Raw genomic sequence first — 25,030 nt, 5'->3', positions numbered from 1 at the left:
AATCGCAAGAAAGCCTGTCAAAATTACTATTCCCAAACTGTAAATGGTTAGCCTAGTTCATTCAAAAATTTTAAATCTACATTTACTCACTTTAAATGGAGGGACAGAAATCTCATAAAACATATCTTCATATATGTTTGGGAGTTGAACGAAAATCGTATAGGTTTCAAACAACATGAGCGTGAGTAAATTTTAGGTGAATTATAGCTACTTTATAAATACAATAAGCTGAATCTTGGATAAAACTAACTTTATATCGGTAATCATATCGTTACATCAAAGATACCATCGCATTTTTATATCGCGATATATCGTTACACCCCTAATTGATATAATAAAATAAATTACTCTATAAGGTTTTGGTCATATGGCCCACACATAGGCTAGCTATTTGTGTTAAATAATCGTGTTTAATCATAATGAAGAGAGTGTGAAGATTCTTCAATAATTGTCCTTTTCTGTGCCATGGAAAAGAATACCAACTTGGATTTGACATAAGGGTGAATAAATAGCCTAATAATTTTAAATTTGGTGAATCATTCCTTTTAAGCCATTAAAACAGTGCAAGCCCAAACTGCCTCTCTGCGAATGAACTTTAAACTAAGGGAGCAGGAAGCAGTCATGTCTTTGGCTAAAGCTCTGTGTCCTCAACTGTTTGTTATGGATTCTGATTCAGCTGTCCAAATAGTCCACAGGAGAGCCAACCTGCTGCCCTAACAACACACCAATATAGAGAGAGCTTTAGGACAACAACTGACAAAGACAGCATAGGGTTATTTTGGAAAACAACAGCTATTTATCATTTTCAACACGTGTTCAGTACAAGGAAAATAATTTCACTGTGAGACGAGGGGGAGGTTTAGGCTTTTGACAACAGGCAAAATCAATCAATGTAGTCAGGACTTAGTTTTTTTTTTTTTCATAGTAACCTACAATAGATTCACTATAGTTCACACTCATTTAAGTTCAAAGCCATTTTTAAGTCAAAATAATACTTCTAATAGCAGTGTAATTCTCCTACTTAATTTGCCTTATAACAATTGTAGGTTGACACTTGGTCTACCAACAATGTCTATGTAACTCATTGAACAACCACAAACATAGTCAAAATACTTCTAGTGCCACCAAGCCATCGTTTAACAGCAGTTGCACTGGGCATGTGACCAAGAGCGCAAAACTTACTGGTTGGTTGGCCAGCATTTTCCATAGTGTGATGGAAAAGAGATTAGAACACCTCTACGTTTAAAAAAAGAAAAGAAAAAAGTTGCATCGACAGCAGCCGAATGTTCGAGTTTTAACAGCTGTTCATTCAAGTTAAAATGTTACTGCACTGATTGTTTGTCTTTCTGTAAAATATAACCAGAAGTACAACCAATGGAAAAATGTAGCCCCACCTCAAATGGATGCATTAGAAAACTTCACAAATGAATTAATGAAAATTTCTACAACTGAACAATTTATGCAAGTCACATTTCTGCTTTTGACTTCCTTTGCTGTAGGCAATGAAAATTATTTTCTGCGCCAAAATGCTTGAATTACATTTAACCCAAATTTCTCTCACAAATGCACTTTGCATAAACGGCAGACGAACAGTAGAGCTGCATGATTCTGGATAAACGGAAAATCTTGATTTTTTTTGTTTCAAGCTAAGATCACGATTCTCCCACGATTCTTAACAGACAAATAAACAAAATAACATGTAGGCCTAATAGTAACTAACAATTATTTATTAATTTTCCACACCTAGATCAGGCTCGAAAGTTTTGTAATAACAGCTCGTTTTCAGCATGCCCGGGAGTCGGAGCCATCATCATTGGAGATGAACATAAACAGCGTGACGAATCGACGCATTCCACGCAAATAGACTAATTTACGATTAAGTTGACACGTTGTTCCAGCCCTAGATTAATTGTGCAGCTCTAACTCCATGCAGAGTCAATGACTTCATGGCCTGCTGCTTCCGTATAAAGTAGCACACTTTAAGGACTTATTGTAATGGAATGCAGGGCTCGACAATAAGGACTGCCCGATGGGCAGGGCCAGAGTAAACAGCGTTCGGAATCGGGACAGTTGACAACTGTCACTTGCCCAATCGGGCCAATGTTGCATCACGAAAGATGAAAACCATTTGGACGTGTTTTTAAGCCTTCCCAATTTGAATATTCAAGCGCAAGAAGACGCAAAACTGAAATCAATTCAATAATGTGAGAAGTTTTGTGTGCACACCCATCCGAAGCACATACCCAGAAAGTCGCTTCACAGACAACGTGCAAATGTTGAATTGAGTTGATGTTAAGGTATGTATGCATTTGTGCTATATATAAAAAATTTGCAGGGAAAGTAAAAAATTTGAACCGGGCCAGTAGAAACAAATCTTTAGCGTTGAGCCCTGGAATGTTTCAAGTCTTCAAATCACACTAAATTTAATGATGTCCTCTGTATGGGTCTGCAGCAGAAGGCCATCTCCCAAGTGGTGTCTTATCTAATGATCTTCTGCAACAGCAAGTGTAAATCATGGGCTGCACTTCTAGTTTTCCACATTGTTTATCAAAGGGGATGATGACAAAGCAGCAACAATACATCTGAATACCGCATGATAAAAAGGTATTTGCCAGCATAAGATACAACATAACAGCAGACATTGTTACACCAAAAAAGGGCCTTTCACTGTGCGAGACAGACCTTTGCAAATAGGGCTTCAGGATACATTATACTAAGCAGATTTATTTTGGTTGCATATTTTTCCGCTTTCTTTCACCAGTCAGCACTTTGCTTTGGGGGAATCTGCTGGTTTGCTTACGTCTGTGCACTACTGCCTAACTCAGTCGTATAAGGCTAGAAATTCCCTCAGTCATGCAGTCTAAGATACAAGATACTCTTGAAAAAGGAACTGCAATAATGCCTGTCTACAAAAGCAAACAAGTTCCCTTTGCTCAGGCCAAATGGAAGCAATATGTTTGTCTGAGTGCGTGTGTCTTTAAAGGGGTGAGAAAGGAAGGACAGAGAAAGAGAGGGAGTAAAGAGCAAGTTTAGACAAGGCCACTTAGAGCAAGACTTTAACATTCCGGCAGGGGATCTTCTTCTATTCAACGTGACAAATTGTATGAAGTGAGATGGAGCAATGTGCCAACATGGCTGGGTCGTGTGAATAAGAACAATGAATGTTCCCAGTATTTGTACAGGGAAAATATAACATCAAAGCTAAGCAAAACACAACGTTGTCTCTACCAGACAAGAAGCGTTCTAGAAGGCAAGTAGAGGCAAGCTATTTGGTCGCATGAATTCGGTTATAATCTCAAGCGACATTTACAGACACCCACAAGCCGCCACCAAGAAATCCTCCCTCAAAGCATTAGCAAGCATTCCCACCAAAACAGACAGAAGTTCTGTTCTAGAAGACCGTCAGAAGAATTACGGTTTCACATTTCATTTAAGATTATCAGCCTGAAAATCAAGGAAATCTTATCATATGACTGACAAACATACCTCAGGTCACACTACAGTCAACTTCCTGAATCTGCATGTTCCAATGAAGTGCTACAACAGCACATAACAGTGCAGTTTGTGTGCACACTGCACAGAATAAGGAGGATGGGCTCACAACTAAAGTGGATCAGCAGCGATCAGAGGGGGATCAGCTGTAATCACTGCAAAGCCAGAGTTAAAGATCCAGTGGTTCACGATTCGCTTGTGGTTCTAGCGACCATGATGGGGTCAGAGGATGAAGGTGAGAGGTAAGTATCTGAACTGGAAGAAGGTGCTTTTTTTCTCCAGTGCAGACGTCCTGGACTGAAAATCTCATCACTCTTGAAAATGTAAACACCAAGGGTAAATGGAGGGGGAGAAAAACATCAAAGTAGTTGGCAGTTTTCCTAAAGCCACTGATCAACTAATCGCACCAATCTGTATGGCCCTTGTGTTTGCATTTCATTAACAAAACTATTAGGTCAAAATGGACTAAAATGATGATGTTAAAAAGCACAACAGATTATAACAAGTAATGTCATCAAAAATGCCCTGACACATGATTCTTTACGCATTGGACAAAACAGCTTTTCCACAAACATAATCCGAGGTTTGAATTAGAGATGATCACAATAATGTTCTTAACACATGTAGGCTAATATCGGTCTTTTATTAAAATTACAAAATAAACACTATGCAACATTTTCTTTTCTTTTTTAAAGCAGGCAAAATCAAAGTCAACCCTAATTTTTATAGGACAGTTTTAGAGGTTTTTATATTTAGGAAGTCTTTATATTGTAGACTATTTTTATTTTATTTTTTTTAAACATATATTTTCGTCGTCACTATGAAAATGGCACTATGAAAACTATGAAATATCAAGATTAGATATCATGTTGTCCCAGTACTTATTGGTATCCTGCTAAACATCTCAAAAACCTTCTAGTCACTCAAAGTATAAAAAATAAATAAATAAAAAATATAATGGCAAATATGGCTTGGCAACGTGTTATTTTGAATGCATACAATAGAAATACTCCCATGATGCTCAGATCATCAGAATTCTTGATGCTTGCTTTGTGTCATAGTATAAAAACACAATGGATTAATGTGTTTGTTTCTTTTTAAAGTGATCATCACATTATCCACTAGTTTCCTCTGATCTGGGTCTCACCCCACCCTAGACTAAACGTGGCACTGTTATCCGTGAACATGTTGTGAGTGTGACCACATACACGTGCATTAACCTCTGGCCACAAATGTGGACCTATTATTCAAAACTCAAAATAATAACGCTAAAAAAATAACAGAGCAGCAAATCCCAATGGCATTTCTCTCTTGGCAAACGACCCAGCTCATAACATCAGTCGTACAACATACGCGTGCATGATTTAGAGTAAATCTAATTATTATAACAATGATAAATTGCCAACATATGGCAGATTATATCAAATATAACGTTAAACTATAGACTAGAGGAATATGATACATTATGCATACGTTCTGACCAGTGTTAAGCAGAGTCTTGAGATGTCTGAGACTCTAGCTAAAGGAGTTAGCAGTGGTGGCTAACGGACAGTCTAGATCTCAACCTGTAATGCTGGAACTGTATTAAGAGTCTCAAAAATGACAACTGTTAAACTTATTTTAGTATTTAAACTGTGTTTTACTAGCTGACAAGAAGCTAACGTTAGATGAATTGACCCTGAATAACTAAATGGACAACTACATAAACAACCACAACAAACAACGGACGTTGGTCGGCATTCACCTCCCTACAGCAACAGACACACACACAAACACATACTAGATTAAAACCCGTCTCAAACTGTTTACCTTGAAGTCTTTTTCAATTCCAGGGGTTTTAGCTAAATATTAACTTTCCATGGAGCGAGGTAAAGTTGGATAACCTTGCGTACACTGAGGGTTCAAGCCCGTCGTCAACGGTCAGTTTTCACACTAGTGCAGGATTTCAACAGTCCAGTCCATAGAGAGGCTGAATGTATAAAGCCCGTGTGGTGTGTGCGCAGACAGCAAGGCAGTTACCGCAGCTCCTCCAGCAGTCACTCATGCCATCAGAAGACGGGCTATGCGCTGCGGCTGCGCTGGACACAACTGCGCACGCGCACACATGCGCTGCCTGCAGGGCTAAATCATCTCTCTACCACCCTCTGCTGTAAACAGTAGGCTACAACATGTATTGTAAACACGAGTTCCGACAACTATAATATATAATACATGAGAAAAGTACACTAATAAAAACAGTCACACTTAACAATTTCAAGGTCCACATCTACGTTTTACCAGAGATCTTAATTGTGCAACTTCAGTGATTAAATGTAGGCCTACATATGTAATTCATACACAAAAGGCAATTTTTAAGACATAATGAAGAAAATGTAGTTATTTCATAATAATATACATAACAGTGAGTCTATGTAGGCCTATTTGTTCCTCACAATACTCTGCCGTAAGCCTATATCTTAGGTAGTAGCCAATAAGTTGTCACAATAGAATGAACTCAAAGCATTTTAAATTTAGCAGTTGCAATGTTTTCTGGATAATCCCCAAGTGTATTTCATCACTGCAATCAGAATCTCTCAATATTTTAAATTAGCCTATATGATGTAGATTGTCAATACTTTTTCATATTTCATTTGAACAGGCTGCTCCTGTGAAAAGAATAGGCCAGATAATTGAATAAACAACTCACCATCAGATGGCTATGTCATCTGCAAAATGTAGATTACTTTTAAAAGTTAGTGACTAGACAGACAGTTCGGATAGCAGCTAGCAACTAACACTGGAACTAACTTTTCTGGTTTTCCTTGGTTTTGCTGACGTTAATCTCATTTCTTTCTGATGTTGGACACACCTTTCGCTCTCCAACAATGCATCACTGACGCAGCAATCAGCCTATTAGAACTGCTTTATACGTAGAACCTATTTTGAGACACAAAAAGAGAATCACTTTCTCCATGTAATGAGGTTAATGTCTTCTCTTTTAAAGGTGTGTCTAAAAGTCAAGCTGTCAACACGGTTTTGTCTGCATTACCAAAAAGAAAACATATTAAGGAGAATTCTGTTAAAATTATAAAAGAAGAATTGCTCCAGATCTTATGACCACTGTTTACATATTTCCATCACAATGTCACTTACATCTCATCTAAAATTATGTATTAATAGTATTATGTGCTGAAAATAATGGATTTGGAAATTATATGTAAATAATTTATTTTTTAAATATGTACAGATCTTTTAAAATAATATGAATAATAATATTAACATAAATACTTTTCCATGAATAATACACTTTTTCCAAATTATTTCTGCACAGCTTAACAGCTTGATTGCTATAATTCTCTAGTGGGTAATTTTCACAAATAAAATATTAACTAGAAAAAAAAATTGAAATCATGCACACTGCCCAAACTTGCAATCGACCTTCCTCAGACTTAGCCTATAACACGTAAAGTATAACAGCAAAAAATGACAAACAAATCAAATACATGCTGCAAATAATCAGAAAAAAAGAAGAAGAAAAAGTTCTACACCCAAATGAACAATACATCTAATTTTACAAAATAAACATCAAGATACAAATAGATCTATTACAAAAATGTCATTAAATATAAACATCTTCTATTCCAACAAAAACATAAAGTAAAACAAACAAACAAACAAACTATAAAAAAGGCAACCCAAAAAAACCTAAATTGAAATGGTTTATTTGACTAGCCTGTTTCTTTAGATCATAACTGTGTTAAACATGCGATAATTTATATGTTATGTAAAGGCCTATTTTCATAGTTTAATTGACTGTCTAAAGGTAACGATTAAATCTATAAAAAAATAAAACAGTAGCCTAGCATAACACTAGTAGACAGCTAAACTGCATCTTCATGTAATGAGATGAAGCATAAGGCCTATTTCTTGGAAAAAAGCGATACGAGCTGGACAGATGTCATTTGTTGATAAGCATTGTTCATACAAATGTATTTAGCTCATATTCGCCTTTATACATCCAAAAGAGCAGGTGTCGCTGTGTTTTCCTCCTCACAGTGTTGTTTTGCCCCGCTGTCGTTGGTATTTACCGAGCATGCGCACATCATTCTTTCTTTTCCAGTGCAGCGGAGTCAAAACTCCCTAGTTTGACTCCAGGCTCCGGCTTCGGAGACTGAAAAGTCTACAAAATGGTCAGTACGCGCCGAAATACTTATGTTATTGTGTTCCCTAAAGGTTAATTGTCTGTTTGGTGCGCTTACGTTACAGTGTGATGACAGATAATAAAAGGATGGCATAAGATTTTCTCGGATAGACAAAGTTCAAACGTGGCCGTATGGCTGATTTCAAGCCCTTCCCACATGAGTTTCAGAGAGAGATGCACACTCTAGTGCATATTGGCAATATTGCTAATGTTTTTCGCAACATCACACGCTCTCAAAAAGCACAATATGAATATACTATTAAACACCTAATCGCGCTCTCGCGTGATGGTCAATGTTGGCATGCCATGCTTTAATTTTGTTGCAGGCCTTTCACCCTTTTGCAGTCCTATCACGTTAGTTTTTTCATTGTAGCAGACATTTCGATTTGTTTTGCGTCTTCAGGTTAAATATCGGATGTGATTGGCTTTTAAAGTGCTGTGTTGTCTTTTAGGGATTTGTTAAAGTAGTGAAGAACAAGGCCTACTTCAAGAGGTACCAGGTGAAGTTCAGGAGAAGGAGAGGTACATGCAGAACTTTGAACAGTTATATGAAGTCATACAGACAGGTCTGATTGTCATTGTATTTTATTATTGCTTTTCAGAGGGAAAAACTGATTACTTCGCCCGAAAGCGCCTGGTTATTCAAGACAAGAACAAGTACAACACACCCAAGTATAGGATGATTGTCCGCTCCTCCAACAGGGACATCATCTGCCAGGTGGGTGTAAAGCTGCTCACCGTTTGCCCAATGACCATTAATGAAGTGCTCATGCAGCAGGATATCCTATAATACTGTAAATCAGTACTTGAATTGGATGGGAGATTATGGGGAAAAGTTTAATTGTCACTTGGCAAATTATTTATTAAGCATTAAAAGCAATATTTGGTCATAGTTTGTTAGGTGGCCTCATTAAACTATACAATATACTTATTAAATGTGTGCATGTAGGTGCATAGAAGTTACAAATAACGTACTTGCATTTAATTAACATTTGTGACCCGTGCTTGCAAAATCCGTCACAATAGGCACATTTTCAAAAATGATAGTCATTCTCTATTAAAAAAAAACCTTCAAAATGATGTATGATTTTTGTTGGAATCAGACAAAAAAAAAATGACTGAGCTACATATGAGTTTATAGTCAGCAAAGTAAATTGAGAGAAATTGAATTTCTTAAAGCTCCAAAACAAAATCACCTAGCAGCCATACTTTAACATTCCTGCTAATAACACAAAATGTTGCGCACACAAAGTCAAAACCAAATATCATTTGAGAAAACTATTATAATAACATATTAAAAAAATATAAAAAACATAAATTTATATATATATTAATTAGGGGTGTAACGATACACGTACCGTTCAGTACGAGGCTTTTGGTTCGCTACGCATTACAAACCGAACGGTTCATTGGACCATTTTTCCTGCTGACCAAAATTCCGTTATTTCAAATGTAGTCGCGTGGCAAGTGCGCTTATAATGTAAGTAGGGCTGCAACTAACGATTATTTTAATAATCGATTAATCTGTCGATTATTTTTTCGATTAATCGATTAATCGGATAAAATAATAATTTAAAAAAGCATTCATTCCCAACCCTTTATTCAAAAACAGAACTGACAGTGCAAATTCACAGTGCAAAAAAATCTTCAGAAAGTGCACAAACAGGTCGCTCCTTGATAGGAATGCACCGATACCATTTTTTCAGAACCGATCCGATCCAAAAAATTCTGAGTATCGACCGATACCAATCCGATACCAGGGCAGTTTTTTTTTAAATCAAGTAGAATTTCTATAACTATGTGTGTTGAACTGATAATCACTATTTTGTGTGTTAAACACAATCTACTTAATACAGACAACTTCATTAAAAAAAACACACCATAAATGCTATTATAAACTAGAATAGTGGATAATTAAGCATACAATTTAGTCTAGAAAAATCACAAGTGCACAATAATTGTATTAAATATGAACATGAAAAAACATTTAGTGAGGAACAAATATTAGAATAAGTGTAACACTAAATTTGGTAAAACGTTACACATTGCTCTTTGTATTGTTGTAAAATACATTCATGAAAAACAAGATAACAAAAATCAAAAAGATTAATTATTTTATAGCCTAGGCTACTATAAAATTGAGACATGTTTTAAATGTATAGCACATCGGTTTAATGAGGCAGCAACATGATGGATAGTACAGAACTAGAAAGGCTATTAATAATCGTTCATTGCGTCGCTGTATTATGATATGAAAGGCCCCAATACAGTGCGGCACAAAGCGCTTATGCGCATCGCGAGCGCAGAATGATGCGCTTGAAGCAACACGAGTCACAGCGCGCAGCGCTTCGAGTCCGGATTGAAAAGTTCAAATCACAAAGGAAAGACATAGGCTATTGATGCGTAGTGTATTATACAGTATCTATCTATCTATCTATGCAATAGTTTATTGAGCATTTTCTTTTAACAGTTTTAAATGTCAGTTACTGTGCGCGTGAAGAACAGTTAGTGCTCTGACTCTACTCCAGTGTTGAGAGAAACCCGGTAGAAAGTAACATGATGCAGCAATAAAGTCCAGCAAGATAAAGTTGTTTAATGCAAAACCATAGACCTTTATCTACAGATCAAGTATAATTATAGTAACATTGAATCATCTTGGAGAGAGTTTTTCATCGTGTTGACTGTCGTACCGAACGCGACGCGCTGTTTGATGCTGAATGGAGAATGACTGACAGCCGCAGCGGAGGGAAAAGTGTACGTGATCTTGAATTTAATCACTTAAATATAAATTTCTATCTCACATTATATTATATAATGGCTTCTGAGCACTTATCATATAGTGCACGACAACTTTATGATGCTTTATAATGTTTTTGTCCCTTTTGTGGGGCTTAACAATAGCACAGAATATACGCACAATTATTTTTTTACATCTCCGTGTCGCGCGACACAACGAATCGATAATGAAATTCGTTGCCAACTATTTTAATAATCGATTTTTATCGATTTTATCGATTCGTTGTTGCAGCCCTAAATGTAAGAGACGCTGGCGCGACCACAACATTGCCCAACATCTAATGGCAAACGTAATGAAAGCGGAACGAAACTGTGCTACTCGTTATCTTGTGCTTCACGGACCATTTATCAGTTTGGACCAATGCAGCGCGAGCCGATCTTGATCAAGCGACACACTTACTACACATCGCTAAGAGATCCAGTAAAGAAAGCATTTGAATTCGCCACTGAAGTAATAACATGGCTACGAGATCTAATGAGAAGCATTCACATTTCTCCGTTAATAACGGATCAAACAGCGCTGACGTGGAAACCTGGAAGAAACATTGTAGGCCTAACATACTTTCAAGTAACGTTACATTGATTTTATTTCGACATTATGAATAAAATTGCTGCTCTCAAATGTTAATCTGAAATAAAATAAACCTTTGTTTATAACTACTACAATATTACATTTAATTGTTTTATAAGGAGCTATTTTTGGTTTGTGTCCATCATAGCTCCATCATTGCTCAAAGTAAAAAATGATCATACTTTATGATGTTAGTTTTAATAAATAAAAAAATTAATAAAATGTAAATTAAGGACATTTCACTGGCATTTCTTTCTTTTTGCTGTATCGAAAACGTACCGAACCGTGACACCAGTGTATCGAACCGAACCGTGAACATTTGCAGCGAACAGACAGACAGCCTATATATTAAGAGCTAATATATATTAAGAAACCCAAACCGTTTTGACACTCATGAGTCTGAGTCATTGCACACGGTACAGCGGCAATCAAATGAGCTTTCACGCTAAACGTGTTGACTGCAGCTTTCAATATTGCTTCTATAGGTTTGAAAATAAAATAAAAGCAATTGATTTGATATAAAGCAGAGAACAGCACAGCCCTTCCTTTCAACAAACAACTAGAGATTTGTATTTCTGTGCGTGTTAGTGAATTGTGTGTTGTGTAGTGTTGCAGCCACTGGGCTATAATATCAATAGATCTAGCCTATGTGACATGGTTGTGTATGATTTCGCAATAGGGGATATTCTATACACTGATCAAAATAGGACTGACTCCCCTTTTTTTTCCGTTTAAAAATGTTGGGAGGGGCACGTAACACTCTGCTCGTAATTCCTCACACAATGCGAGCCACTACCATACGGGCATCAACGATTTCCACGCAAATTCTCACCTGCAAGCTCGTATGACAGCAAAATTCCTACAATGTATGCTGGCGTAACCCTTACTACTTGCCCCAACCATACCTCAAACTCCTTAGCAATAAATGTGGGAATTTTCTAGAATGACATGTAGTTACACAGTAAATCCTTAGTCTTGTGGGTATTCCATAGCCGCTTTTCCACTGTCGGGCCAAATGGTTCCGGTTATATTTCCACGTGAGCCTGGTACGGCATGATTACAAACCGTTCTCGGCCCGGAATTGGCCAACCGTGCTGGTAGAACGTGTGTAGTGACTTCGCAATTCGGGTCACTTCTCTGTTGTCTGACTATCAGTTTCTCTGTAGCTGGCTAAGCGTGCTATTTGAGCGATGTAAACAAATTAATAGAATTAAAATAAATATCTGATCATCCTCCATAACATGGTTGCTGTTTACATCTCATATCATCTGTAAACTCTTGCATTACCTAGGCAACAATTGTATTTGTATTTATATTACATTCCAAAGAGCTCCGTTATCAGCCCCACCGTGGAAAATGAAATCCGTTATCAGCCCCACAGTGGAAAATGGAACCATATTTGTACCGGCTGGGCCGGATCGGCATCGAACGGAACAAGCAAAGAGAACGTTTTGGCCCGACTGTGGAAAAGTGGCTAATGTTAGTATGTAGTAATATTTTCTGCATTAAATGTAGTTTTTGAAAATTATTCTAATTTTTTTTGATATTTCATGTTCTCATTGTGCATCATAAGATGAATCAAGCTTGTCTGTATATGAAATCACTGAAGAAATATCCCTGTGGAGTCAAATGTGATTTTAAGATTTGTTTGTTTTCCCAGATTGCCTATGCCAAGATCGAAGGTGACATGATTGTGTGTGCAGCCTACTCCCATGAGCTGCCCAAGTATGGCATCAGTGTGGGTTTGACAAATTATGCTGCAGCCTACTGCACTGGGCTGCTGCTCGCCCGCAGGGTGAGTCTTGCACTTGCCTCTTATTTTGACTTATTTCCCCATTGAAATTGATTTATGAAACTTTACCTTGCAGATCTGTCTCAAGAACTAGAGTAGTTGCATCAAAGTAATTAACTTATTATCTAGTGATTCTTCATGTTGACATATATGAGGAAATATGACTGTAAAGAGTCATTTCAATTGCAGGAGATCAAATTTGTCCAAGATGGATTGCGTTACTCGTAATTGAAACTGCAAAAGGGATAGCACTCTTATTTGTATACCTACATGTACTATGAACTCAAGTTTTATTCTGTTGAAACCTTTAAAAGATTAAAGTCAATCCAGATTTAGCAATGGAATTTTAGATCAATCATTACATGGGTATTTTGTTGTTTAGCCAGAAAGTGATTGCTGTGTCCCAGTTTGCATATTATACATCCTAAATGGTGTTCAAAATTAGAATAAGTGTGTCCCAAATAGTAGTATGTTGAAATTAGTAGGCTATGTTACCCAGATGGTCTACTGTTTAAAGTGGAAATTTGAAGTGCAAATCCATGCACACTCCAACGCACATGTCAAACTCCGCTCTTAGAGGCCCACTATCCTGCAGAGTATAGCTTGTGCAACAAACAAACAAGATAATCTCATACACTGAAATGTCAGCAGTTTTCAGTTCGAACCGGAGTCGGACAATGCCTACAGACCCAGAGAATATATACTGTATGGGGATAGAACAGGTATAGTTTAGTTTAATTATGGCTATAACTTATGTTATCACCTTGCTTTTATCCACTACAAGCCTGTTGTAGCAGACCCCGTCCAAATGATGGCCAAAGATTTACTGATTCGTTTTATAAAGTTTATTGTACATCACACAAAAGATGAAGAGTCTTTTTTCACTGTAAAAAAAAATCACCATAAGAGCTGAATAAACACAGTATAAGAAGTGCGCATTAAAGTCTTATCCATAAACACTCTCTCCCTATTATCATCAACATGCACAGCGAATTACACAAAAACAATGGACTGTGTTCAGCTCACTCAGGGGGGGTCTATGTTAATAGTTGTGGGAGGGGCCTGTGCAAGGTGACGTCACTTTGCCCAGAATCTGCAAATGGCTTGTGAGACCGTGCTTATGATTTATGGGGATTAAAAAAAAAAAAAGCACTTGGTGGATATTTATCATTACAGGGTGGTTGTGTACACAAACTGCCAATACACATTTATCCTCGAACACCATGTTAAAGTGAATTTTGCATAATAGGTGCCCTTTAAACGAGGGGTGCACCGAAATTTCGGTCGCTGGAAATTTCGGCAGAAAATGGCATTATCGGTTTCGGGCCGAAATAAAAAAAGCCAGCCGAAAATGTCAACCGAAAATGAATGTCAACCGCGCATCCTCCCATCCGGGATATCCACCTATCTATATCTAGTGTTGTCACGGTACCAAAATTTCAGTATTCGGTACCGATACCTGTGAAAATCCACGGTTCTCGTTACCAATTTCGGTACCAAAGCTAATTTAGATTAAATTTGCATAATATTAAAGTGTATATCCATTTGTTAGATAACATTAGATACAATGACCTAACAATAGCTATATACACTGAAGCAATTATTCTCCTTATGGTAATTTAAAAATGTAGCCTACTAATACATTTTTAAAATCAAAAGTTGTATCCGTTCATGAACAATCAAGTGTTTGTATTAAATAACATTCACAAACATACATTAATGTTGTAAAAATATATTGTTCACTCAATGTGTTTGATGTTAGATAAGGCATTAAAGGATTAGTTCACTTTTAAAATGAAAATTCTGTCATCATATACTCACCCTTAAGTTGTTTCAAACCTGTATGAATTTCTTTCCTCTGCTGAACACAAAGGAAGATATTTAGAAGAATGTCAGTAACCAGACAGTTTTTGGTTCCCATTGACTGCCATAGTATATTTTTTCCTACTATGGAAGTCAATGGGAACCAAAAACTGTCTGGTTACTGACATTCTTCTAAATATCTTAATTTGTGTTCAGCAGAGGAAAGAAATTCATACAGGTTTTAAACAACTTAAGGGTGAGTATATGATGACAGAATTTTCACTTTAAAAGTGAACTAATCCTTTAAGTAATGTTAATGAATGGTATCTTATTGTAGTGTTACCAACTAAACGGGAGATAAAACGTGTTTTATTTGACTTGACTGTCCTTTTATTCAATTCAAAACTGCGGTCATATTTAAAAGGCCTTTTAAACTAGATACAACCGCACACGATACCACTTTAGGGGCCGTTCACATATCGCTTTTTATGCGCGTGCAAATTCGTTATTTCAAATGTAGGCGCGCGGCTTATAATAGAAGCATCTCAACAGGTCATGTGACAAAAAACAGCGGCCTTTCCGTAACAACATGGAAAGCTCGGCCGAACAGCTGATCATAGCTGTACAGGGCGGCTTTTTATTTCTCATCTCAATTAATATATCTAGTAGTAAAGCTAATGCAAGGGCTAGAAATCAATAATTCTTAGATTATACTTCCTCGTCATCATGGAGAGCGCAGTTTGCACCGCTTTCTCATTTCCACAAGCGCGTGCTTTCCCGTGGCTATGCAACCATGAACAGAGGCGCGCCCAGGGCCGCATTAAGAGCTCACTGGGCCCCGGGGCTATGAGCTATTGGAGGCCCCCTAAAATTGAATCAAATTAAACTTCTCTTTTTTAAAACTTGTTTTATTAGTTTCAATATTTTAACTTTATGCACATTGCATCAACCAAAAATTTAATTAAATGCAACAGTCTCAGACTTGAAGAAAATTGTTGAACATTTAACCAATTTCTGCACATTCCACCATATTTTAACGAAATAAACAGTCCTTTTTCTGTTAACTTATATTTCTGCATATTCCAGCATATAAAATGCACATATTTTTTTGTAAAATCCTCTATTCGATTAGATGTAAATAAAATACAGCAATAAAATAATTAAAATGAAAGTCTCTCATGACTGTATACCAAATTATTAACATTTACGTCTTTTAACATTAAAGTGCAGATTAGTTTTGTTTTTGTAAATCGTCAGACATGTTTTTACCATTTCATTAAGTTTTGCTTTGTAGAAAGCATTTCTTTAAAGTGAATTTCGTTTTGTATAAATTATCTTAATTTTAATAAATATTTAATCAACCAATTGCATGTATTTAATAAATAAAAAGCAAATATAGCAGACAATATAATAACCGTGACATTGAGGCGCTTGCGCGCCGCGTTCACTTGCATTGCATTGTTAAAAGCCTTTCTTTAAAGTGAATTTCGTTTTGTATAAATTCAATTATCTTATTTTAATAAATGTTTCATCAACCATTTGCATGTATTTAACAAATACAAGGTAAACATATAGCAGACAATATAATAACCGTGAGATGGAGGAGCCGCGCGCCGCTTTCACTTTCACTGTTAACTAGAGCGCTCCTCATAAATGAATGAAACTCAGCGTAGGCCTATGTCTCATACATTAGCATTAAATATCTTTGCTGCATCCTTTCTAGAACAGACAAGGGCTTGAATGAACATAAGAAGGAATGTTGTAACAAGCGGTATTACAAATTCACAATGTCACATTAACTTCTAGTGGGAAAAAAAGAAAATACATTTTACATAAAATCCAGTGCTTTCAAAGCATTACATGTTTTCATTTCTTTCTGGTTTTTAGTTTGTTCCGAAAGATGTACATATAATGTAAAGTCATTTATAAAATGTGGAAAATTTGGTTTACTTCGAGCCCACTTCTTTTTATGTATATGGTATTTTCCCAATATAACAGATAACTATAGCCTAATATGTTGTTCTTTACATTCCAAATTGTCATTTGGAATTGTTACATTCCAAATTGTTATTATTCTTAGTATAAAAAAGCACATAAAAAACACAAATTTCCATCATACACTTTTAGAATAAATGCATTTGATATACCAAATTCAAACGTGACGTTTCAATTCACCCTGCCGTCCACGGGGGTTTGATGGACAGGCGATCTGACCAATCATTACGCCGAATCCGAAATTTAGTCCGGCAGCAAAGCAGTCAGTAGAAAGTTAACGTCTTTGGACTTCAATTTAAACAATACCGTTTTTCAAGTTCCTTAAATGACAATATTTGAAAGTTGAGACTTTGTTTCATGTCAAAAGTAAGCTGCTCTCTCGTCTGTCAGCGCGTAGCCTACTACTAGTCTGTGCCCCGCGATGTATTTTTCACTGCGTGAGAACGTGTGGCGTGACTCGCGAGAGCCTGGCTTATCACACACAGGAGGCTGGTCTTTGCGAATGGTCAATTACTTTAATAATAATGATTGATAGTGATGATTCCATGATAATGCATGCAATTTATGGTAAAGCATCACTAAATAACAGGGCTAATTTGTGGGGGGCGTGGTGAGGCTTTGGCAATCAGCGTTACCGATGGATAGTCAATCTGCTCCACGGCCAATCACGGGCCCCCTCCTTGCTTGGGCCCCGGGGCTTTAGCCCCGCCTAGCCCTGTTGTTAATGCGGCCATGGGCGCGCCTGCCGCCTGGAAAACGAATTTGCACGTGCAAAAAACGCGCTATATGAACGGCTCTTTCCTCCTTTCTTGTCAACAAGTGGATTCAGAGCCACCGCTTTTGTAGCGCCGCCGGTCGCCATGTCTCGGTGTGTTTATGAAGAGGACGTGCAACTGTGCACCGTTCGGACAGCGAACTAATAACCGGATTAACCTGATACTTCGGTACCACCGGTACTTAAGAAAAGCTGGTACTAGAGTTGGGGTACTCGAACTCGGACTCGGACTCGAGTCCGGTCTCGAGTCCAATTTTGAATGGACTCGGACTTGTCACGCACTCGAATTAATTTGTACTCGGACTTGACACGGACTCGGGACATTTTAGACTCGGAAAAATGTCCGAGTCCAGTCGAGTCCGGGCACTGGATGACACAAAACTAAATTTTGTGAATTTTTTTTTATTCAAAAACGAAACGAAACAACGTTGTTTCAGCATTGAGCATTGTAGCCAATCACAGTTAAGTGCATAAACACAGTGGCAAATCAGAGGCGTTTTAGAGTCCGCATGCGAATAATTCGCTCAAAATGTATGTTTAGAATCAGCACGAGCTTTATCCTTTCGCAAATCCCCTCATAAACAACAAAGTCTCTCTAGACGCAATATAAATAAGATATTCACTGTGCAGTGCGGACAACTTCAGTCAGTGTTTATGACGAGAGTTTTAGGGAGAGTGCCGAACGCGGTAAGTGATGGCTTAAAGGGAGCGCTGTTGACAATCTAAATAGTTTTGTTTTTCATACTTCTAGAGGACCAGTGGTTACGTTCACACTGTAAATTATAAATAGTGATAACTGCATTTAAATCTGGGATTGAATCCACTTAATTTTTGTCCTTTGAGTCATGAAATTGCGATGATTTGACACATAGCAACATAAGAACGTGATAACCATAGCAACATTTTGGCGTCTAATAATGTTATCATTTTTGTTGCATTTATACTTTAGTCATAAGTTTACATACTCCTTGCAGAATCTCAAAAAAATGTTATTTTTATGTTTTTTAATAAGACGGATCATACACATTGTTTCTATTTAGTACTGCCCTGAAAAAGCTTTTTCACATAACAGATGTTTAATAGCCTAAATAAAATACAAACACAAAATAAAGACTAATTACATAGGCTCGATTTTAATATTGTGTCATTACCTGAATGATCCACAACTTTTTTTTTTTTTTATTGTTGAGGAAAAATCATCCAGCTCCTGCACATTCTTTGCTTTTCCAGCATCTTCTGCATATTTGACTCCTTACTAGCAGTGACTATGATTGTAAGATCCATATTTCCACACTGGTGACAACTGAGGGACTCATACACAACTATTACAAACCCTGCAAACATTTAGTGATGCACAAGAAGGAAGCATCCGTTAAGAGCCAAGAGGTGTAAACTTTTGAACTGGATCATTGGTGTAAATTGGTCTTATTTGTTTAAAAATGCATTCATTAATTTAGTCCAACCCTTCAGAGGCTAAATAAGATATTAGCATGTACAACACAATAAGAAAAATTTAAACATCATCATCTTGCTCAAAAGTTTACCCCTGGCTCTTAATGCATCGTGTTGCATTATTAAGCATTACCTTGCAGATTCTAAAAGATAGGTAAACGTATGACTGTAACTATACATTGCAATCATTTTGTAAGGTTTAAAATATTAATTTAAGAGCTCAGTGTTGAGACCTTTCGCCGGGATTTGATTGACAGGTGATCTGACCAATTATAATGCAGATACACGCCATTTTTGTTCGACAAACAAACCAAATCAGTTAGTAGATTAAAGGCAGTGGACTTGAACTTGAAAAATTGTGTGTATTGATTTCTTTTTTAGAAATTTGTGCTATAACTAGAAGAGATTATCAGTTCACGTGCTGCTTGAACTGAGGCCTACACATTAAAGCACCACAAAACAGTATTTATTGTTTGAATTTCATAAAAATTTAAAAAATTGAAAGCTGAGACTTTATTTCAAACCAAAAGTACCCTGCTCTGTCTTGTCTGTTGGCACATTGTTAGTGTCCTCTTTGCTCCGACCGAGAACATGTGGAGTGAGAGAGGAATGGCTTGTCGGACGTAGCAACAGTAACCAAGAGGGGCGGGTCTTTGTGAAAGGTCAATTTCAAATCATTTAAATCTTTGTGGACTCGGCCGGACTCGACTCGGACTCGGATGTTAAGGACTCGGACTCAAGTCCGACTCGACCCTCTTTGGACTCGGACTTGGACTTGTACTCGGTTGTTAAGGACTTGGACTCGACTCGGACTCGACAAAGGTGGACTCGGACCCAACACTAGCTGGTACCGTAACCATTAAATTTTTTTAGAACCGAAATGGTACCGAAGTACCGGGTCTTTTGACAACACTATCTATATCTGATTTATCTTATATTGAATGCATCCCTTGAATTAACGCTGTAGTGCGCGTGATCAACTTCAGCGCGCACAGCTCAAACGGCACTGCACGACTAATAATGACTATTGGGAGGACTGTCATATTACATAACATTATAAAGAGAACAATATTGTAGTAAAACATTGTGCATTATTTGAGTTTAGTTGCCGTGTCGCGTTGCTCCAGGAAGAGCGCTTCCACAACATTCGTCATTCTGAATGAATGGCACGTAACTTAATTCAAATTCACTTGTGCATTTGCGTCATTTTCTGCAGAAATAATTTGTAATAAGTTTATTTTGAATATATCTGATTAATCTCATATAGGATGAGTTTCTTTGAGTTAAATAACGTGCTAGCAAACTAAGTGCTCCAGTTTAACGGTAGCCTATTGATTCAGCGCGCGCGCTCAAGCAGAAATGCACGACTAATAATGATTAATAATTTGGGACTGACATATTACAAAACATGAGAACACTAATGTATTAAATCGTTGTGAATACATTGGGTTTATTTGCCGTCTTCAGTGCGGTGTTCGGGGAGAGCACGTCCACAACAGTCACGCATTCTGCACACATCTGAGCTGGTGACGCATTGTATTAGTAGTAGTAATTATATTTGATTATTAAATAATTAATTTAATTAAATGATCAATCACATCGAAACATTTTACAATCCTTCTAGCCCTTTATTTAGATTAAAAACCATTCTCATTCATTTGGTGAGGAACATTGCGTTTTGAGCAGGATTTGCAGAGCCTGTCATGCTGTTGGCCATGCCACTGCAGCAGACGCGTATTGAGGCTAACGATTAATTGATCGTTCATTTAAACGACGATCGATCATGGGAATTTGTGAAAATTGACATCCCTAGTGTTAATAAAAGTTTGATTATTCTATTGGTTCATTTCAGATCCATTCAAAATTAAGCAATATAAATATATATTAAAGTTTTTAAAAGAGGCCATTTTCGGCTTCAGTTTCGGTTTTCGGCCAAATACAGTTAAATCATCCATCCATTGACTGAGCGTTTACGGGTCAGCCAATCTGGTTCCGTCCGTTAAAATTAACTTTTGCAAATAACAATCGCGGTCTTGGACAGTGAGTGACCTTGCACATTAAGATAAAATCTGATTTTCTCCAGTCATTGTTAAACAAGCTAACAAAACTGGCAAACTAACGTTAGTGAAGCGGCCAGAGGGATCTTTCTGCAACCAACTAAGCTCCGTCCACAAAGTCACCATGTTTACTAACTGAAAAGGGGTCTATACAATGGGAATAGTGTACTGAAACTGTAATGTGTCTATAAGAGGATGTTAACCGTGACAATATGATTGACAGGATAGTTTCCATTGACAGCCTGGTACATTAATGATGCAATTATGATTTGGTAGTATGTCCCAAATCTTGGCTACTCTTCTGCTTATACACTCAAACGTACGTACATTTTCTTCACGTGTTCATTTTAGGGCCTAGATAAGTAGTCAAATTGGGATGCAGCAAATGTTTATAATTGTTTAATTATGAATTACGTCATGTTTACCGGTAGTGCAAGAGTAATCCAAATGTCCATCTGTAAAATTGTCCAATAATGCATGGTACTTGATTTTGACGTTTCAGTGAGCAAGAATCTGTATGTGTAAATGTGCTACGATGGGTGCATTTTACACCTGGTACTAACAGTCATCTCTGGCAACACAATCACGAGTGGTCAGCTGAGACTGATAGCCTTTTAGAACTGGAATAGTCTTCCTTTGATTACTTGTGACTTCCTTCTTTCTTGACTACATCTCATTTACGTCAGTAATTTCAAGCAAGTTGCTCTTAAGTGCAGACAGTACTTCAACCTGAAGTTTGGATGTGCATGCTTTGTGATCTGCATCACTGCATGTTATCATAAATACCAAAGATGTTCTATAAAGTCTGGCTTTTTAAAATTTAATCAGGTTTTTAAAAAAGAAAAATGGCAACGTTTCAAACCCTTACATTGCTGCAGCATTGTGTTCGATAAGTAGCCCATAATTTGCTGTTCACATGTCCCATCCAGACACACTAGCTTTGACGGTACAAAGGGAATGTTTTTGCATGTTTTTAATGACCTCCAAATTTGGTTTGAGTAATGAGATCACAATGCTCTTGCAATCCAATCTTCTCTAACTGTTAATATCAGGAGTAAATGGGTCCTTAAGCAGTTCTTAAACACTTGAATGAATTTGATTTCTGGATAATTGATATGAGGGCGTAAGTATTGGTTCTAACTGGACAATTGTGTGCTTTCTTCCAGCTGCTGAACAAATTTGGCCTTGACAAGGTGTATGACGGCCAGGTGGAGATCACCGGTGACGAGTTTAATGTGGAGAGCATTGATGGACAGCCTGGAGCTTTCACCTGCTACCTGGATGCAGGCTTGGCCAGAACTACCACTGGCAATAAGGTATTTGGAGCCCTGAAGGGAGCAGTGGATGGAGGTCTCTCCATTCCTCACAGGTAGATCTACCCTCTTACTGTTTGTTCTAGGGCTTCCTATTTCAATATAATTCTGTCTACATGATGACATCTTGAAACTGAGCAGCTTGTTGCTGTGATTGCAATTCAAGACGGGACTGATTTTAAGACATGTTTACATTGGAATCATCAAAACTGCATGAGCTCTGTTCGTTAATACTGTGTAATTTGTCTCAGCACCAAGCGATTCCCAGGTTATGACACTGAGAGCAAGGAGTTCAATGCAGAGGTCCACCGCAAGCACATCCTGGGCCTGAACATCTCGGAGTACATGAGATACTTGATGGAGGAGGATGAGGACGCGTACAAGAAACAGTTCTCTCGCTTTATCAAGAACGGCGTTACCCCTGATTCAGTATGTACTGCGTGTTTTTTAACATGGTAGTTAAAGACGACTGATATAAAGTGGGATGTGCATAAGACTCTATAAATAAAAATACTCAAAAGAAACATTTAAAAAAAAAAATTAGAGATGCATGATATATTGGCATCGTCCGATATATGTTCATTTTTAAAGTTATTTTTATCAGCCCGATAAAAATTTGGCCGATGTATTAAAGCTGATAAATATGGGATTATTTTCTTTAGCTGAGACACTTGAGATGCGCACTTTTCACCATGATGGTTTTGAATAGCTTTCATAAAAGAAAAATATGGCAGAAAAGGAAGAAAAAGTGGAAAATGCCTGCGCAAGTCTGTCATATTGGCTACATAAAATGAGAACATTATAATTGTGTGCTTGGGACATGACTTTTAATGGTGAGACTTTTCTTTTTGTAATCGGGCTCTCAAATTATATACAAATTGGCAATTAGATTTATCGGCCAATATATCGGCTTTCAAATATAAAGTTATTGGTATCGGACAAATTTTTCATATCAATGCATGCACGGATGCCTTATAAAAATACATTTACTTCATAGACAGCCTTTTTTATATCCCTGTTATACTTTGTTATAAGTACAAGTACATGAGCGCAGCGCAGTATTGGGCCCAATACTGGTATCGGTGCATCCCTAGTTTAAAATGGTATTTTCCCTTGCATGCACCCATACGTTTTGTGAGTTTCCCTTTAAAAATTGCAAATCCATAACTTGGTTTCATATTTATGCAAGTTCAATATTTCATTAAAACAAGATTACTAACATCACTATTCATAACTTTTGTATCAGCCTGCTTTACTGTAATATCTTGGCCGTTTTGCTATATTCTAATGTGTCTCTCTTCCTCAGATGGAGGAAATGTACAAAAAGGCACACGCAACCATCCGGGAGAACCCAGTGCATGAAAAGAAGCCCAAGCGAGAAGTCAAGAAGAAGAGGTACATCATTTGTACATCATTTGATGTTCATGAGCATATCACAGCCTTACCCTCGGTTTCACAGACAAGGCTTAAGCTAGTCCCAGACTAAAATAAATGGTTTAACTGAAAGCAACTTGCACTGGCATATCTTCAAATATATCAGTGCCATTGTTTTGTCTCGAGATGCACACCAGTAATGTTTTCTTAAGGCACGTTTATAAAAGCTACTAAAGGCCTATCCTGGCTTAATCTAAACCCTGTATGTGAAACTGGGCCTTAGAGTCATGGTTTTGCAATTTGTCAATTAAACAATTTAGACAAGGTTTTATGTCCACAATAACTGTTCTGCTGCTTGATGATGATACCCATTCAGACTGAGCAAATTGTGGTTGGTCCTACATTTGCACAGTTGATGCACACTTCAAGACGGGGCTGAGAGCAGCTTTGGTTAATAGTTGGACATTTAGTGTTTGTAGAGCCATTAGAGGAAGTTTCATTGGTTTAAACTCTACTGTAGAGGGTTTTTTTCTTTTCAGAATGGGCATGAATTGTCAGACTGCAAAGAACATTAATGAATTATATTTGGGACTAAGTAAATCAATGACCTTGACTAATGCTTGTTTGGTCAGTGGAAATTGGTTGGTCATCTAAATGAATGTTTAATTGAAATGTAGTATGTATTTAAAGTTGATTTTCTGGGAGAAATTGCTTGCTACTTGTGTTTGCTAAGATTGAGTGGTTCTCTTTCTAGATGGAACCGTGCCAAGCTCACACTGGCTCAGAGAAAAGACCGTGTTGCCCAGAAGAAGGCCAGCTTCCTTCGCGCTCAAGCTGTAGAGGAGGACTGAAGTGCGATCCTTTTTTGTCTCCTCAAATTTGTGCAGAAAACTTTTGTTCTAATAAATATTTCAGAAAATACTTTTTTCCCTGTCTTATTGCTTGTAACATTTCAAAAGTAGGTGTATTTTCAAATGTTAAATATGGTTTGTGTATTTAAATGCCTTAACACCTGACTTTAGGGAAACCTTTAGCATTTATGTAATTAAGGAAATGGCGAAAATCTTTCAGTTTGCTGTATTGTAGTGAACACTTTTATGGATGAGAATAAACTAAAAAAACGCACTGTCAGGCCAGGAGTTTAAAACATGTGACCTGTGCTGAGACAGCGTGTGATCCCGATATACACAGAATTACAGTATTTCTAAATATCTGTCTTTGCTAGTATTCAAGCAAACATTATCTGTTATGTCTTAAGTGAATGTTTGGTTAAATGTTGAGGGAAAATGTGTATATTAGATCCTTGTGGTACAGTAGGTCTTAATATATTTGCTGTGTTTTATTAATGTTAATCAAACAATTATTGTTTCTCTAGATATTTGGTGTTATTACGAGGGATTTTAAGGCATGGTTGATACTAGGTGATTTTG

At 37.2% G+C, this 25,030-nt stretch overlaps 2 protein-coding genes across 5 annotated transcripts in view; one reads left to right on the top strand and one right to left on the bottom strand.

Moving 5' to 3' along the window:
- The window catches only part of evi5b (ecotropic viral integration site 5b), a 53,803-nt gene extending 47,490 nt beyond the window's left edge, over positions 1-6,313 (bottom strand). For 2 of the 4 annotated variants that reach the window (XM_079627442.1, XM_079627444.1), the window contains exon 1: positions 6,179-6,313. In XM_079627442.1, the coding sequence (XP_079483568.1) occupies positions 6,179-6,181 (3 nt within the window). In that variant the 5' untranslated portion in view covers positions 6,182-6,313. Of the gene's footprint in view, positions 1-5,301; positions 5,593-6,178 lie in introns of those variants that run through there. The other 2 variants (XM_079627446.1, XM_079627443.1) reach the window with 2 other exon arrangements.
- A 1,186-nt stretch (positions 6,314-7,499) lies between these two features.
- On the top strand, positions 7,500-24,521 carry rpl5b (ribosomal protein L5b). The gene is made up of 8 exons (XM_079629040.1): positions 7,500-7,661; positions 8,125-8,194; positions 8,275-8,390; positions 12,700-12,834; positions 22,080-22,282; positions 22,478-22,655; positions 23,533-23,621; positions 24,355-24,521. The coding sequence occupies exons 1-8, from the start codon at positions 7,659-7,661 to the stop codon at positions 24,449-24,451; spliced, it is 891 nt and encodes a 296-aa protein (XP_079485166.1). The 5' UTR covers positions 7,500-7,658; the 3' UTR covers positions 24,452-24,521.
- The last annotated feature ends 509 nt before the right edge of the window (positions 24,522-25,030 follow it).

Source organism: Phoxinus phoxinus, assembly GCF_949152265.1.
Source record: "Phoxinus phoxinus genome assembly, chromosome: 11".
NCBI lineage: Eukaryota > Metazoa > Chordata > Actinopteri > Cypriniformes > Leuciscidae > Phoxinus > Phoxinus phoxinus.
The sequence above is the reverse complement of the archived record's forward strand: the minus strand, read 5'-3'. Positions and strand labels throughout refer to the sequence as shown.

Excerpts from the sequence above, each read along its gene's own strand:
- rpl5b (XM_079629040.1), top strand. Across the intron at positions 22,283-22,477 it reads GGTCTCTCCATTCCTCACAG|CACCAAGCGATTCCCAGGTT; the intron begins GTAGATCTACCC and ends AATTTGTCTCAG. Across the intron at positions 22,656-23,532 it reads ACGGCGTTACCCCTGATTCA|ATGGAGGAAATGTACAAAAA; the intron begins GTATGTACTGCG and ends TCTCTTCCTCAG.